This window comes from Podarcis erhardii (assembly GCF_964252035.2).
Source record: "Podarcis erhardii genome assembly, chromosome: 17".
Taxonomy (NCBI): domain Eukaryota; kingdom Metazoa; phylum Chordata; class Lepidosauria; order Squamata; family Lacertidae; genus Podarcis; species Podarcis erhardii.
The window spans coordinates 10,716,655-10,732,994 of NC_138515.1; the positions used below are offsets into that span (position 1 = coordinate 10,716,655).

Below are 16,340 nucleotides of genomic sequence, written 5' to 3' on the forward strand. Positions count from 1 at the left end.
AAGTGCGGAAAACTAATTTTTATTTATTAAGTTATACCCCGCCTTTCTCCCCCGACAGGTACTCAAGGCGGCTTACAGATAAATACCAATAGTGATAATAACAACGCTTTAAGTGTGCTTCAGATCCCAAACGGAACCCTAATTTGGACGCCATTGTTATATTATTAATTATAAGTATTAATTGCAATTATTTGTTGTTGCTGTTGTTGTTATTGTTATTATTCTATAATATATCTCCCATCACCCGAAGATCACGGGGAGGTTTACAAGCACAAAATCGCAAAATGGAAAACACAAAATACATATCTTAATAAGAAACAGAACAAAACAGAACAATATCCGCCCTCCCTGTAAAGTCTTGAAATCCCCTGATTCTCCCAAACTTATCAATCCTACAGTTCCAGAGTTTGGTTCGGAGGGGGCGAGGAGAATGAGTCCAAAGCCGACTTGCAACTCCGCCTCTGTCCACGCATCTACACGCTATGGCTCTAGGATGGCCTTGGTGTCGACCAATAGCAACGCTCGACGTGCCTCCGGAAGTGCTGGCGGCAGCGCCGCGCTCTCTCTGCCTCCTGGTCCTTCTCCACTTCCGCCTCCGTGTCCCTGTGCTCCGAGTCTCTGCCGGCGGCGCAAGGGCGATGGAGCTGCTTTGGCTGACTGAAGCGTCCGTGGCTCTGGCGGTCTCGGCGCTGGTCCTGGTGAGGGGGGACGGGGCGCGGGGTCCTAGTCCTGGAGCTTCCCCCCGTTCCCCAGCCTGGTCTTCTTTCCATCCCTCACCATCATCCCCCTCCCAAGCAAGAGGACCTCTGAGCTCGCGCAGAGTGCCGTTCACTGACCGCCGAGTAGCCCTTTCTCATGACTTGGGCGCTTGGCATCCCCAGGCCCTGCTGCTCACAACTCCTCTTTATATGGGATTTAAGCAGCTGGAGCCTGTAAAACAGCAGTGACCCCAAAGGAGGGCTGTTTGCATTTCGCTTTGAGGGGTTTTGTTGTTGTTTCACAAGCATTGGATCGCAGTACAGTGGTACCTCGGGTTACATGCGCTTCAGGTTACAGACTCCACTAAAGCCAGAAATAGTGCTTCAGGTTAAGAACTTTGCTTCAGGATAAGAACAGAAATCGGGCTCCGGCGGTGCGGTGGCAGCGGGAGGCCCCATTAGCTAAAGTGGTGCTTCAGGTTAAGAACAGTTTCAGGTTAAGAACGGACCTCCGAAACGAATTAAGTACTTAACCCGAGGTACCACTGTATTGTAGAACTGGAAGGGACCACAAGGATCATCTCCTCCTGCGATGAAAGAATCTTTTGCCCAGTTTGGGGCTTGAATCCACAGCCCTGAGATTAAGAGTCTCGTGCTCTGCCCAGTTTTGGTGTGTAAAACATTTATAATGTAAAAATTGTATTAAATGAATCAGTAAATAATATCAGGGCCACCTTCAGAATTTGATTAGAATCAGAGTTGTAGAGTCAGAAAGGACCCACGAGGGTCATCTACTCCAACCCCCTGCAGTTTAGGAATCTTTCAAACCCACGACCCTCAGATTAAGGATCTCCTGCAGTAGAAGTCTATGTTTCTATGTTCAACTAGATCATACATGACAGAACTGTAGCGGTGGAGGGGAACCCAAGGGCCATCTAGTCAACCCCCTACAACCCAGCAATCCTGCCCACAGCCATCCATGGGGTGGGTTCTCACCACCAGCCTTCTGGTTAGCAGCCAGACATTGACCTATTGTGCCACTGGGGACCAGTAATTGAAATGTTCCCCACCCCTTACCAATATAATCTCCTATATTTTATATTGTGCTTTGACTTGCTAATCTTATTATTTTTTGATAGCAGGCCAGAGAATTACTGCTTTTATTACTGTTGTGTGGAGGAGGTCAGTAGCCATGAAAAGTCTCCACAGGAATCTCAATCCATGCCCACCTAGCCTTCATCCCAGTGTTCTTTTAACGGGAACCTGCTATAAATTAACTTCAACCTCTTTTGCTTTCTTCCTCTCCTCAATAAACTTAACTTGACTGGGCTATGAGTATATTGTAGTTTCTTCTTTCCCAACTTTTCTCTTGGAAAAGGCAACTGAATCTTTCCCGAGTGACTGACAGGAATCTGTGCTTGCTGTCTGTAGGTAGATGCCAGTCAGCTGATTGGAGCCCTAGGATTTGAAAATGTAGCATAAAGGCGTTCTCGTTATTTCATGCAATTTAAAGGAAACAGGCCACAAAGAAAAAAATACTTCAAGTTCTAGGCAGACAGCAAAGCAGGAGCTCAGAAATTGTGAGGGTCTGATCTAATTTTACACGTCGTGTCCACACCAAGTTGCTTTTGTGCAATCACAAGAGGCACTAATGCAACTGTTGTAAGAGCTCAAAAATGCTGAGTTGCAATAGCTTCTTACATATTATGCAGAAAGCAGTTTCTTTCCCCACAAAACCCTTGCTTGCCAATTGTATTCCTTTTGATAGTGATAGGTACTTGGCGATTGCAGCTTCACCCTTTCTAAATTTAAGAGGAATTATTTTCTCTCTGCAGAATGCTATTGTGTAAATATTATATAACTCTTAACTGGAAATCTTCTCCCCCCCCCCCCCAGATTGCTGTCATTGCCCACATAACTGCAACAAAAGTTCCAAACCTTAATCGACACGAGGATGAAAAATACTTTCTGAATGCTGAAAATGAGAAGGAACTTGTGCCCAGCATCCATGATCCCCCAACACGAGACCTTTCCGTAGTTGTGCCTTCATATAACGAGGAAGAACGGTGTAAGAATAAGTCTTTGTTTTCTTTGTGTGCATGTATAACACTGAATGTTGTCTATCTTTTTTTATTTTACCTGTTCAGCGCTACTCAAACCAGATCTGTGGTTTTATTTCCTTCTTTTTCTTACAGTACCATCGATGCTGAATGAAGCTTTGGACTACCTAGAGAAGAGACAGGTATTTTTTTAAAAAAAAATCACATTTAATTGCAATATTTAATAACCGTGAGATAAAAATATCATTTTGCTCCTGCTCTTTCCCCCCATTTTTTAAAAATGATATTTATTAAAATTTCAAAAAAGTTACAAGTATATAAAAAAAGAAAAAGGAGAAGAAATACAAAACACAAAAAACAATTGAAAACAAGTCAACCTTTCCATATCCTGACTTTCATTTGCTTGTTTCCCTGACCTCCTCACACCTCCCTTTTTTGTATTCTAGTTCAATTAGTTATTTCAGCAAATCCTTTCCATTTTTGCTTTTATCTTAATAATTTATCTTAATATATTATAACTTTACATTCTCACCTGTTAACAATCCATCTTTAAATACTCCTTTACTGCTAAAACCACATAACTTCATTCCGACATCCTTCTAACATTCCTTAATTTTACAATATTTCTGTAAATAGTCTTTAAATTTCTTCCAATCTTCTTCTACCGACCATTTTGCTCCTGTTCTAGTCATCGTGGTAAGAGAACATATGATGCTAAGGCAAATGCCCAAGATCTGTGTTTCTTTTCCAGAGGCAAGATCCTGCATTCACATATGAGGTCATAGTAGTTGATGACGGCAGCAGAGATCAAACCACAAAGGTAGGAGACATATTTATGACTCGCCGATCCTAAATATATTGACAGTGCCAGCAAAAGGTAGAACATAAACAGAAGTTCATATTTTCTGTTTTCATGATTACGATTTTGAGGGACTGACTCAAGGCAGTTTACATTTGAGGCTGCCCCTCAATGGGATGACACTAGCTATTTATGTGCTTATATATATATATATAAAAAATCCCGATTGGATTTCTGTGAATTTGTACTTAAGGTGCCTCGAGCACAAATTCTGAGGAAAATTAATAATTAAACAATAATTTGAAGTGGATAATTAAAATTAATAAAGAAATACTTTAGCTGTCTGGTTTCACCTTGATAAACGTGTCCTATTTACGCAGATATGACTTAACCACAGATGTGAATTTGGTTTCCTTAAAATAACTATTATTAGAGACTTCTTCAAGTTGCTTTGCTGCTTATAAAGGGTCACCATTTTCTAAAGATTAATACCAGCATTACACCCCTTCAAAGCTGGGCTAGTGCCATGGTCTGTGATATTGAATTTATGCCGCCTCTGTCTTTATACATGAAAAAGAATTTTTTTAAAAAATAGAGGCTTTTCTTCTTCTCTTCCCTTTCACTAAACAGATACAATTATTTTCTACACCACAACATGCTCAATGCTTGGGCTATACTGCCATCCTCTTTCTTTTCTCTTTATGTCCCATCCCACATTATCAAAACACATTATTCTTGTTACGTCAATGACATAGATTTTTCATACACTTTCCTCTCTTCAAGTTCTGCCAAAGGACACTTTCCCCGCTGATAGGTCTAAGAACTGAATATACAAATCCTATATATATGTGATATATGAGCACTTAAAGTAGAAGGCGTTACACAAATATCTACTTAACTATTTTATATGTTCCCAGTCGGGGAAATATAATTTTTGTTTTCAACTCTAGTGAGGATAAAATTGAACTGGAAGTGAGACATTTGGCATGGAAAAGGGAAGAGAACTCCACGTATCTGTCTAGCCTCACATTCTTTTAAGCACACTTGTGCACTGGAATATTTATTCATATTTAATGTAGGCTTTGTTATATCATTAATATAAATGAGGAGAGAAGGAGACATTCAGTTCCTATTTGTGATTGCTGTTCTCTTATTCTGATTTGCACATGCCCTGTAGGTTGCGCTGAAGTATACCCAAAAATATGGCAGCGACAAAGTGAGAGTCCTCCCTCTGGTGAAGAATCGTGGAAAGGGGGGAGCTGTTAGAATGGTAATGAATTTATGCAGTTTTCCTTTCTGTAATTAAGATTATTTTCTTGGTGAAAGCAAACATTTTCTTCACTGAGCATTTAGGTTAATTTTGACATAATACCTCAAAAATCCGACTATTGGAAAATACAGCATGCCCCAACTTGCACATATTTAACTTGTGCACATTCAGCTATACGCAGTTGGGGGGGGGACATTTAAAAAGGGGGTGGGCATCTGGGCGGAAAGACTTTGGCAATACCATCCACCATTGAACCAAATGTATTTTGACTGTACGCAGTTTTGGCTTTGGGTGCAATCCCAGGAACCTAACTCCCACATAAGTTGCAGGCTTACTGTGGTCATTTTCTATGAATTTCCATATGTAAGGAGAGCCTATGGTGATCATTTTATCCTAGAGTGATCATTTTTATAAGATGGGCATGAAGTAATCCGCTTCTCTGTATTTTATTACTATAATTCATTTGGTACACTATTTGTATTTATATCAAACCATTCCTGACACAAGTCTTGGGAAGAAGCAGAACAGAAACCTGGAATTGAAAGGAAATACAGTGGTACCTCGGGTTACATACGCTTCAGGTTACAGACTCCGCTAACCCAGAAATAGTGCTTCAGGTTAAGAACTTTGCTTCAGGATAAGAACAGAAATCGTGCTTCGGCAGCAGCAGGAGGCCCCATTAGCTAAAGTGATGCTTCAGGTTAAGAACAGTTTCAGGTTAAGAATGGACCCCCGGAACGAATTAAGTACTTAACCCGAGGTACCACTGTACATATAAAGGTTTCATATTTTTGACATCTGAGCTGTTCTGCATTTGATTTCTCTGCCTACCCAAAATGCTTTGAAGTATGCCTGCTTTAAGGGGAGGAGATGAAGACTGAATTTGCTTCTGATAGGATCCTCATAAGAGACACAGGGCCTTTGGCCCACTGCCTCTTTAGAATTTGCAAGAAATGGAAATGCAGTCATAACTATATAAAAGAAGTGCCCTTCATTCCACTGGAATTTAGTCCACAGCTGCAACACCATCACTTTCTAGGCACCATTCGGCTGATTGGATGCATCCCTGTATGGGGCCTACTGATTATTTTGCAGGGTTACTGTAACCGGGCTGTAGATTCTGTGTCCAGGGCAGCTGTTTACTAGCTCCATCTGGAATGCAGGCTGAGACCCTACCTGCCTGCAGACTGTCTCACCAGAGTGGTGCATCCTCTAGTTATCTCTTGCTTGGACTACTGCAATGTGCTCTATGTGGGGCTACCTTTGAAGGTGACCCGTAAACTACAACTAATCCAGAATGCAACAGCTAGACTGGTGACTGGGAGTAGCTGCTGAAACCACATAACACCCGTCTCGAAAGACCTACATTGGCTCCCAGTAAGTTTCCGAGCACAATTCAAAGCGTTGGTGCTGACCTTTAAAGCCCTAAACGGCCTCAGTCCAGTATACCTGAAGGAGCGTCTCCACCCCTATCGTTCTGCCCGGATACTGAGGTCCAGTTCCAAGGGCCTTCTGGCGGTTCCCTCCCTGCGAGAAGCAAAGTTACAGGGAACCAGGCAGAGGGCCTTCTCGGTAGTGGCACCTGTGGAATGCCCTCCCACCAGATGTCAAAGAGAAAAAGAACTACCAAACTTTTAGAAGACATCTGAAGGCAGCCCTGTTTAGAGAAGCTTTTAATGTTTAATAGATTCTTGTCTTTTAATATTCTGTTGGGAGCCGCCCAGGGTGGATGGGGAAACCCAGCCAGAATTAGGCTAATGCATGCAGGTGGAGGGGTGGCTCCGTCAAAGAGATTTGAAGTCCTGTAGTTTCGCAGTATAATTTGCCGAATATGCCCTAATACAAGACTTTTGATCATTCTTACATGCAGGGTGTGTTCAGTTCAAGAGGGGGAAAAATACTCATGGCCGATGCTGATGGAGCCACAAAATTTGAAGACATTGAAAAAGTAGAAAATGGTCTTGAGAGTCTGCAGCCCTGGCCTGTGAGTTTTCATTCAGTCACATTTTAATTTTATTTCCTTTCTTTTCCTTTCTGCTTCCTTAAAAATATATTAAAATCCTGCTTTGTTTACCTGTCTGTATGCCAAGGTACTTCTTATACCATAGGCAGATCTTGCTGCTTGCAGTTCTTCAGCCCTTAAAATTTTAGGTATAATCCAGAGAAAGTTCAATATTCTTATTTCCAACTCAGAATCAATATGACTGGAGCACACAGCTTCTAGGAGAGATTTGTGTCCCCTTCTTCTTTCTCCATTCAAATTAGGTATCCCTGACTTACCCCCTACATCTTCAGCTACTTCTTGGCAATTGCCTCTTATCTGGTTCTGTTAGACAGATCCACAGTTTTGGTCTTCTGACACAGTACACTGTGCCCTGCCCCAGGTTCCTCATTTAGCCATTTGTCAAACACTTCTCACCAAAACTCTGTGTTCACTAACTTCCTATTTAAGATTCTTGCTCAAGCTAAGTGCTCAGTTTTACTTCTGCTTATTCTGTAAGCGGTAACTGCTTGTAGGTATGCGTCAGTGTTAGGCTTCATGATTCCATAAATTTTGAGTCTCCTTGAGTTCCCCTGTAATTAATAAGAAAATGATTTATTAGCTATATAAATATATAAAGGTAAAGGTAAAGGGACCCCTGACCATTAGGTCCAGTCATGGCCGACTTGGGGGTTGCAGCTTTACTGGCCAAGAGAGCTGGCATACATGGTGCCAGCATGACTAAGCCGCTTCTGGCGAACCAGAGCAGCGCACGGAAATGCCATTTACCTTCCCACCAGAGTGGTACCTATTTATCTACTTGCACTTCGTGCTTTCGAACTGCTAGGTTGGCAGGGCAGGGGAATTTGCAGGGGAAGTCGTGGGGATGCGAACCGCCAACCTTCTGATCGGCAAGTCCTAGGCTCTGTGGTTTAACCCACAGCGCCACCTGCGTCCCTTATATAAATATATAAGGTACCCCTGCTCTAGAGGCCGTGAGCCAGCGCCGTCTGAAGACACTTCCAGGTCACCTGGCCAGTGTGACAAAGCTGCAGCTGGCGAGCCAGCACCAGCACAGCACACGGAAACGCCGTTTACCTTACCGCTATAAAGTGGTACCTATTTATCTACTTGCACTTAAGAGTGCTTTCGAAACTGCTAGGTGGGCAGGAGCTGGGACTGAATGACGGGAGCTTGCCCCGCCGCGGGGATTCGAACCGCTGACCATACGATCGGCAAGTCCTAGGCACTGAGGTTTTACCCACAGCGCCACCCGCGTCGCCATATAAATATATAAGCACACCTATATGTTTATATACACATTTTACAGTAGCCCCACATTATAGATTTTGTAGTTGGCATCTGTCTGTCTTGGGAGACAGTGGAGTGTGCCTCTGGGGGTGAAGTCAGACCACTGTGTTAGCAGCACTGAAGTCTCCTCCCCCAGGGTGCAAGCCTGGGCATTATGTATGGAGGTCCTGAGCTGTGCAGATGACAAGACCCCCGCTGTCGGCCCCACTGATGGGGTCCAAAGGAAAGCTGAGGAATACGTTTGGCACCAGCTTGGCTGTGGAAGTTGCCAGGAAGGAGGTGTACAAGGTGCCATCTAGCTGTCTTAGGGACCCCACTCCAAATTTGTGTAGGGGTTTTTTTACTCAGCCTTTTCTTCTCCCGAAGATACAGTGGTACCTCGGGTTACAGACGCTTCAGGTTACAGACTCTGCTAACCCAGAAATAGTACCTTGGGTTAAGAACTTTGCTTCAGGATGAGAACAGAAATCATGCGGTGGCGGCAGCGGGAGGCCCCATTAGCTAAAGTGGTGCTTCAGGTTAAGAACAGTTTCAGGTTAAGAACAGACCTCCAGAATGAATTAAGTTCTTAACCTGAGGTACCACTGTACTTTCTTTTTCTAAATATGAAGTGGTAAATAAATCACTATTTTAAAATGGGGAAATCCTTGAAAAGGGAAGTGGACTTTGAATGAAGCCGAATTTTGTCTCGATTATTAAAAACATGAAAGACAACAGAGGTTTAGGATCAGAGTTTTCCTTCACTAAGATGGGCTCCTTTCCAATGTTGACGAGCCCCACCTGCCCTTCACTTCCCTCTACATCTCATGCAGAAACCACCTTCTTGACTGCTGGACCCACTATTGGTCTCGTTCTATGTTATGTTAATTGGTAACCCCATGATTGCATGAATCTTGGTGTCACAACTATCCCTTACCAGCAATGGGCATGGTTGTGGTATCAGCTGAATGCGTTCATAGGTATTCCTTGCCACAGAAGCATGGTTTGGTGTATGTTTCTTAACTATTAATGTTTTTTTTTTTTTCTTTTCTTTTAGGACCAAATGGCTATTGCCTGTGGCTCTAGAGCTCACTTGGAGCAAGACTCCATAGCACAGGTAAACTTCCGTTTGCTAGTTCTTTGACTGGTGGTCCTTTGCAGTCAGAAGAAGTGGAGTACATGCCTTCCTAAGCTCAGCTTCTAGCTTGCATGATTTTTTAAAAATAATGAGATTAGACAAGACCTTACCCTCCCTGGGAGCTGCAAGGGTTTGGGGGGGGGGCGGCGGGGGTGTAGAGGCTAGTCCTCCAGATGAAGACTGTCTAGGTAGACCATCAGAACTCGTTGACTTGCCTTGCTTCCTTTTGATTGCTTGTATCTTCAGCAACAGCAGTCTGAAACTATGCACATGAGAACTTGGGGACTTGAAAAAACTAGCTGAAACTGACTTTAGTTCTAATGCTTGGTTCTTCTAGTTGCAGGGTTGTATTTGTCTTCATTTTAAATTATTCTAGTGTTTTATTAGAACGATGACTTGTACTCGTAAGCAGCAGCTATCAACGAAAGATAAGTTGGCAAAACTTTCACATGCACCCTTTGAGTAAATAACACTTAAAAAGTTGGATATAACATATTCAAAAGCTTTACTGCAGGTCTATATTGTGTCAGCACTTCTACTTGTACATGTTGAAACTATAATGGATTCGGTGTTGTCATTTCTTTTAAAACTTAAGTCACAAAAAAATGTACAGTATAGGCATTATGAACATTGATATTATAAAGTGACTGGACATATTGAGCTAGTTCCTGTGCTATCTTACCTTTTCTGCAGCGGTCTTATTTCCGTACACTTCTCATGTATGGATTCCACTTTCTAGTATGGTTCCTCTGTGTTAAGGAAATCAAAGACACCCAGTGTGGTTTTAAACTATTAACCCGAGAGGCAGCTTCCCGGACTTTTTCATTTCTTCATATAGAGCGCTGGTAGGTATCACCCTCAGTTTTATTTGATTGGAAACAGCAGTTGGAACTAGTAATATATGCATTTTCAAGAGCTTAGTTCATGTGTGTGCTGTGCAGTGTTATGGCTGGGATCTCCAGTCCCCTTTTCAGGCACATGCCACAGCTTTTGCACATTTAGTTGGATTTCTTACTTTTGTAATCGGTGAAGCACCTCATCAACGGACGATTTATGGAGATATAATGTGATGTCCAATGTTAGTCATATTTTGATTTCTGTACATTGTGTGTTGTAATTGCTAGTAATCCACCCTGTTATAAAGTCCATCTTTCTAAAAATCTCATCACGCCATCAATCAATTGAATATTAGACGAGGCAAGGAGAGTACCATAAAAGTAGCAAATGTTTGCTTAGGCTGCCTTGAATGTAATGAAAGCAAAACGAAAAAAGGCTGATACCCATGCAGGCAACTGCAAATTGGAATAGGTCTGCACTGCTTTATTTTATTGGCAATTGTCCCTCTTTTAACACACCTATAAATACTAGCTTCTTTATAAAGGAAGAGGAAGAAGAAAGGCCGATATGCCAAAATGCTTTTTCAGTTTTTTTATTTCACAAGAGAGAAAATAGCGAGTTGCAACATGTATACCTATATCAGTTTTATTCCAGTTCTTTGTTATGCTCAGAAGGTGGTCAGTAATACAAGCATAAAAAATATGTGATTTCATCACAGTATTGAGCATTCATTCTGTTCTCTTGCAGGGCATTTGATGTGGAACTTCTGTATATAGCTCAGTGCTTTAAAATACCAATAGCAGAGGTCGCTGTCAACTGGACAGAAATTGAAGGTCAGTCATCAACACTTTTCTGTCAATAGGGATTATTCTAGAAAGCAGTTAGGCCAATTCCCCCAGGAGACTGAACATTCCCCTTTAATGTCAGAATATTAAATATGGTCTCCACAAACCCCATATGGGACAGTTACCAAAAAATGAAGGTCACTGCCTCCATTCAATGCTTGTTTTGTATGCTCTCTCTTGCCCCTTAACCTCTTATTAGGATTTATGCTACATGTTAATACATTCCATGTACCTGTGGAAAACTGCCGACTTAACCAGAATCCCTGAGTAGTGTCTTCTCTATGACAGCATACAGTCACCTCACAATGGGTGGGGCAGTGGCTGCAGAGCGTTCACTCTTCCCCATGTATCCATGCTTCTTATTATTTATTATTATCATTTATTGAATTTATATACCTCCCTAAATAAAAGTTGGTCATCTTTGTTTGGGTCAGCGCATACACACACACACATATTCTTATTGTCTCCTGTGACATCTTCTGGCCATAAAAAGCTACTAACACTTATATGTCTATTTAACAGCTTACAATTTTTTCTGTATTTAATCACCATAGGTTCTAAGTTGGTTCCAGTCTGGAGCTGGTTGCAGATGGGCAGGGACCTTCTTTTTATACGACTGCGATATCTGACTGGTGCCTGGCAGCTTCGAACAAGAAAAGTTAATTAGGTTATTTATACTTACCAAATGGGTTGTTTGATACAGCAAATTATTTCTACAGTATGAAATAAGGAAAAAGCCGGGACTATTCTTCCTTACTGTTGTTCTGTGCTGCGCCTATTTTTTAAAAAATTGCCAAGAATGTGGATGTCCTATATAATAAGCCTTTTCAAGTGTTGGGTGTGGGTTTTTTAAGTTTTGCAACTGGGAGTCAGTCTTTTTACTTTTGTATCAGCATTTTCCATTTTCACAAATTATTATTTCACAAAATGTACAGCAGAAATTAATACATGCTAAAAAATCCCATGGACTACTTTTTTATTATAAAGTCTGCCATTGCGGTTAGTCAAAGCTTTGTTCTTTGTATATTAATGTACAAGATGTCAGTTTCAATGGGGAAACCCTTGTGTGTGAGTTGTCTTCAGTGCCTGCAGCAAACCATGTAATTTGGGCATCTGTTTCTGTACTTGAACTGGTCACTGGCATTTCAGAATGGCACCATCCATTTCTAGAATTGCCAAGGATGGTGTAGACGTTTTTACATTAATTGGAGGGAGTTCTGCACAAATTTCATTTGCTCATTGAATTCAGCAGCATGTATTCTTCTAAATGTACATTTGTGAGCTGGAATGGATTTCCAATAAACCCAAGGAGTTCAGAAGACAAGAAAATGTTTTTGTGACAGCCATCAGTTTTCTGCAGTAATTTTTATCATGTTAAAATTCCACCAAATTGTCAAGGCATTCTCTCTAAATTATGGAACATTAAAGGTAAAATGGTGCTGTCAAAGTGTCTGAGGATCACTGAGGTCTCTACTACCACCACCACAGGTCTGACAGCTTATGAGGGCTTGCAAAGAGCAAACCAGAATACACAGATACATTAGAACCAATAGAACATTTTATTTTAAGCCTAATTCCCCCTGCCCAGCGTCATATTTCTATACCAGTATTTCTGTCAGGGTTTCCTTATCCTCATGGAAAAGCAAAAGGTTAACTGACATTCCCAATCAATATTTTCATTTCTCATGATAGTACAGCGGTACCTTGGTTTAAGAACAGTCCTGTTTACAAACGATTCGGTTTACGAACTCCGCAAAACCAGAAGTAGTGTCCTGATTTACAAACTTTACCTTGGTCTAAGAACGGAATCCAAACGGTGGAAGGGCACCGGTGGTGGGAGGCCTCATTAGGGAAAGCGCATCTCAGTTTAAGAATGGTTTCAGTTTAAGAACAGACTTCCCGAGCGGATTAAGTTCGTAAGCCAAGGTACCACTGTATTTTAGTCTCTTAAAAACTGGCTGATGGATTAACGGTGAATCACTATGAAATCCTAGGCATTATTTTTTTTAAGTAAGGGACCCCTAACAGTTAAGTCCAGTTGCGAACGAATCTAGGGTTGCGACGCTCATCTCACTTTACTGGCCAAGGGAGCCAACATTTGTCCGCAGACAGTTTTTCCAGGTCATGTGGCCAGCATGACTAAGCCGCTTCTGGCGAAACCAGAGGAGTGCATGGAAACGCCGTTTACCTTCCCAGCGATATGGTACCTATTTATCTACTTTCACTTTGACGTGCTTTCAAACTGCTAGGTTGGCAGGAGCTGGGACAGAGCAACGGGAGCTCATCCTGTCGCGGGGATTCGAACCGCTGACCTTCCGACCAGCGAGCCCAAGGCTCAGTGGTTTACACCACAGCCAGTAGCAGAGGAACCCTCTCCGGCACCTGGGGAGGTGCAGCCTGCACGGACTGCGCATGTGTGGCATCCCGCGCGTGCTCACTCCGTACGGAATGCTGCACATGCATACTCCGTATGGGCTGCCGCTTGCGCATGGTGGCTGTACAGGCTGCTGCATGAGCGGCATCCCCTATGGGGTGCGCATGTGCGGTGACCGTATGGGATGCCGCACATGCACAGTCCGTACGGGATGCCACTCATGTGCGGTGGCATCCAGTACGGACTGCGCACATGCGGCAGCCCATACAGTTGCCATTCAAGAGGCAGCCCGTATGGATGCCGCGAGAGTGGCGCCCATAGGGACTGCGCACACCCTCTGCCACTCTACAGCTGGAGGGAGGCAGGCCATCTTGTCACCCCTCCCAGAGTGTCACCCGGGGCAGCCTGCCCCCTCCACCCTGACCCTTCCTACGCCCCTGACCACAGCACCACCCACATATTTACTGATAAGTAAATCCCATTAAATTCCTTGGACTTTACTGCCATAGGACTGTTGTCTTGGTTCTTGATGTGCGTTTGGAGTTACAGTATTATAGAACTGTATAAGGGAGGCTGGAAATGGAGGAGTATGCCATGCACACAAGTGAGGAGGCAACAACTTAATACTGCTCCATCTCCCTCAATCTTTCCAACACCCTCTGGATGTATCTGTGCCTCTAAACACCCCCGTGAGTGATCTATTAGGGTGTCCATTATAAGCAGCAAAATTAATCTTCCCTGCTACTTCCCGCTGCTTGCCATGTTGCAACTTTACTTTACCTGCAAGACTTTACTGCAGAGACTGTGTGTGTGTGAACACAGTTTTCAAACCTGTTGCAGAGCGACTTTGAGATGCAGATATCAAAATATCAACATTTGCCCTCATAAATGAAATTGACAGCATGTCCCAGAAAGCCAATACACCTTTTAACCCTAAAGCTAAAATTCTGTGGGTGGAAGAGCAAGGTAGGGTGAATGGAAACCTGCACCTTTGCTTAACAAATCCAAAAAGTGTGAACCGTGTGTGTGTGTGTGTGAGTGTAGTAGCATCCCATAGGAACCCATTGCTCTGTTTCTTTGTGTGTCTAGTGTCTATAGGCTCATTCCATAGGATCCTATTTTTGTGTGTGAACGCACGTGCGTTTGTGCATGGAATTTTACACATACACACACACCACATATGTTGTTTAGTCATGTCCGACTCTTCGTGAGCCCATGGACCAGAGCACACCTGGCACTCCTGTCTTCCACTGCCTCCTGCAGCTTGGTCAAACTCATGTTCGTAGCTTCGAGAACACTGTCCAACCATCTCGTCCTCTGTCATCCCCTTCTCCTTGTGCCCTCCATCTTTCCCAACATCAGGGTCTTCTCCAGGAAGTCTTCTCTTCTCATGAGGTGGCCAAAGGATTGGAGCCTCAGCTTCAGGATCTGTCCTTCCAGTGAGCACTCAGGGCTGATTTCCTTCAGAATGGAGAGGTTTGATCTTCTTGCAGTCCATGGGACTCTCAAGAGTCTCCTGCAGCACCATAATTCAAAAGCATCAATTCTTCAACGATCAGCCTTCTTTATGGTCCAGCTCTCACTTCCATACATCACTACAGGGAAAACCATGGCTTTAACTATACGGACCTTTGCTGGCAAGGTGATGTCTCTGCTTTTTAAGATGCTGTCTAGGTTTGTCATTGCTTTTCTCCCAAGACACACCACATATAGGAGTATTTTATTCCAGTAGTTGCGTAGCAACCGCTTGAGCAAGGGGGAACCCGTGAGTGAGCGGCTTTGGGGGGGACACAGCGTTGCTTTCAAGCGTACGCCTATGGTGCAACATATAGGTAAATATATATCGCACAGACGACGCTTCCATCGCCGGCACCAGCCGAGCTGCTACCCGCTTCAGCCAAATGACGGGGGGAAGCGCCGGACGGGCAGCGGGCGTCCTTTGCCACTCCCAACATGGCCGCCGCAGCCGCCGCCGCCGCCACTCACCTTCGCGCACTCTTCCCTTCCCGGGTTGACCGCCGCCTCCGCCGCCCCTCCCTCGTCGCACGCTGATGAGCGCATCAGCCCCTCATTGCCACGTCTCTTCAGGGCGGCAGGAGCTGCAGGCGCCGCCGCTGCTGTCGCGGCGACAACGAGCGAAGGAGGGACAAGAGGAAACGGGGAGCCGGACCGGGACGTTCCGGGACGGGTCCCCTCCGCAGCCTGGCGGGCCCCCGAGAGCGGGCAGGCGGCTGCTGCTGCTGCTGCGGCGGCGGGACCCCCTCATGGTGCTGCTAGAGAGGCGGTGAGTGGGCGCGAGCGAGCGAGCGGCCGCTCCTTCCTTCCTTCCTTCCTTCCTTCCTTCCTTCCTTCCTTCCTTCCTTCCTTCCCTCACGCTCGTGTTTTCCTCACGGCGAGGGGTGCGCGGACGGGGCGCCCCACCGTCCAGGAAGGCCCTTCCAAGGGAGGAGGAGAGGGGAGCCTCCCCCGTCGGCCTAGCTCCCGCCCGCCTTTCTTTGTCTCTCAGCCAAAGGGGAAGACCTCCTTTTTTTTAATTTCCTCTCCTTCTCCTCTTTCTTCCCCCTTCTGCTGCTCTTCATCCATTCCTCCTTCCCGTTGGGTTAATTGCCAGTTTGCTGCTGCTCAGTTACTCACTGGCATCCCAACCCGCCCCCTCCTCCCCAATACATACACTTTTCTTCCTCAGGTGCCTTTCACTTCTTTCTTTCTTTCTTTCTTTCTTTCTTTCTTTCTCTCTCTCTCTCTCTCTCTCTCTCTCTCTCTCTCTCTTTCTCTCTCTCACTCTCAAACACCACTTGAGAATATTTCTTATTTACTTACTTATGCATTATTGATGGATTGATTTATAGGTTTCTATGCCGTCCTTCACGTAAGGATCGCAGGGCGGTTTGTGACACAGAAACATGAAAACGCGTAAGAAGCAAAAAAACTCTAGCCGCGGTTTAAATGCCCATAGGTTGTATAATTAGCCAAAGGCCCCGGGAAAGAGGAACACTTTTGCTTGGCGCCTAAAGGTAGGTAATGAAGGTGCCAGGCGAGCCTCCCTGC

At 44.2% G+C, this 16,340-nt stretch overlaps 2 protein-coding genes across 3 annotated transcripts in view; both read left to right on the top strand.

Moving 5' to 3' along the window:
- Nucleotides 1-467: 467 nt before the first annotated feature.
- On the top strand, nucleotides 468-12,365 carry ALG5 (ALG5 dolichyl-phosphate beta-glucosyltransferase). Its single transcript, XM_081845431.1, has 10 exons — nucleotides 468-698; nucleotides 2,595-2,766; nucleotides 2,894-2,940; nucleotides 3,510-3,578; nucleotides 4,735-4,827; nucleotides 6,698-6,811; nucleotides 9,156-9,215; nucleotides 9,930-10,081; nucleotides 10,821-10,906; nucleotides 11,473-12,365. The coding sequence occupies exons 1-10, from the start codon at nucleotides 483-485 to the stop codon at nucleotides 11,583-11,585; spliced, it is 1,122 nt and encodes a 373-aa protein (XP_081701557.1). The 5' UTR covers nucleotides 468-482; the 3' UTR covers nucleotides 11,586-12,365.
- Nucleotides 12,366-15,361: 2,996 nt separating this feature from the next.
- The window catches only part of TMEM39A (transmembrane protein 39A), a 28,147-nt gene continuing 27,168 nt past the window's right edge, over nucleotides 15,362-16,340 (top strand). The window contains exon 1 of one of the 2 annotated variants that reach the window (XM_081845305.1): nucleotides 15,362-15,576. The gene's annotated coding sequence lies outside the window, so the exon portion shown is untranslated. The remainder of the gene's footprint in view (nucleotides 15,577-16,340) is intronic. The other variant, XM_081845306.1, reaches the window with a different exon arrangement.

Bases quoted from the DNA above. Each gene is read 5' to 3' on its own strand.
- ALG5 (XM_081845431.1), top strand. From the start codon at position 483: ATGGCTCTAGGATGGCCTTGGTGTCGACCAATAGCAACGCTCGACGTG. The intron at 2,767-2,893 runs GTAAGAATAAGT...TTTTTCTTACAG, and splicing joins ATATAACGAGGAAGAACGGT to TACCATCGATGCTGAATGAA. The intron at 3,579-4,734 runs GTAGGAGACATA...CATGCCCTGTAG, and splicing joins GCAGAGATCAAACCACAAAG to GTTGCGCTGAAGTATACCCA.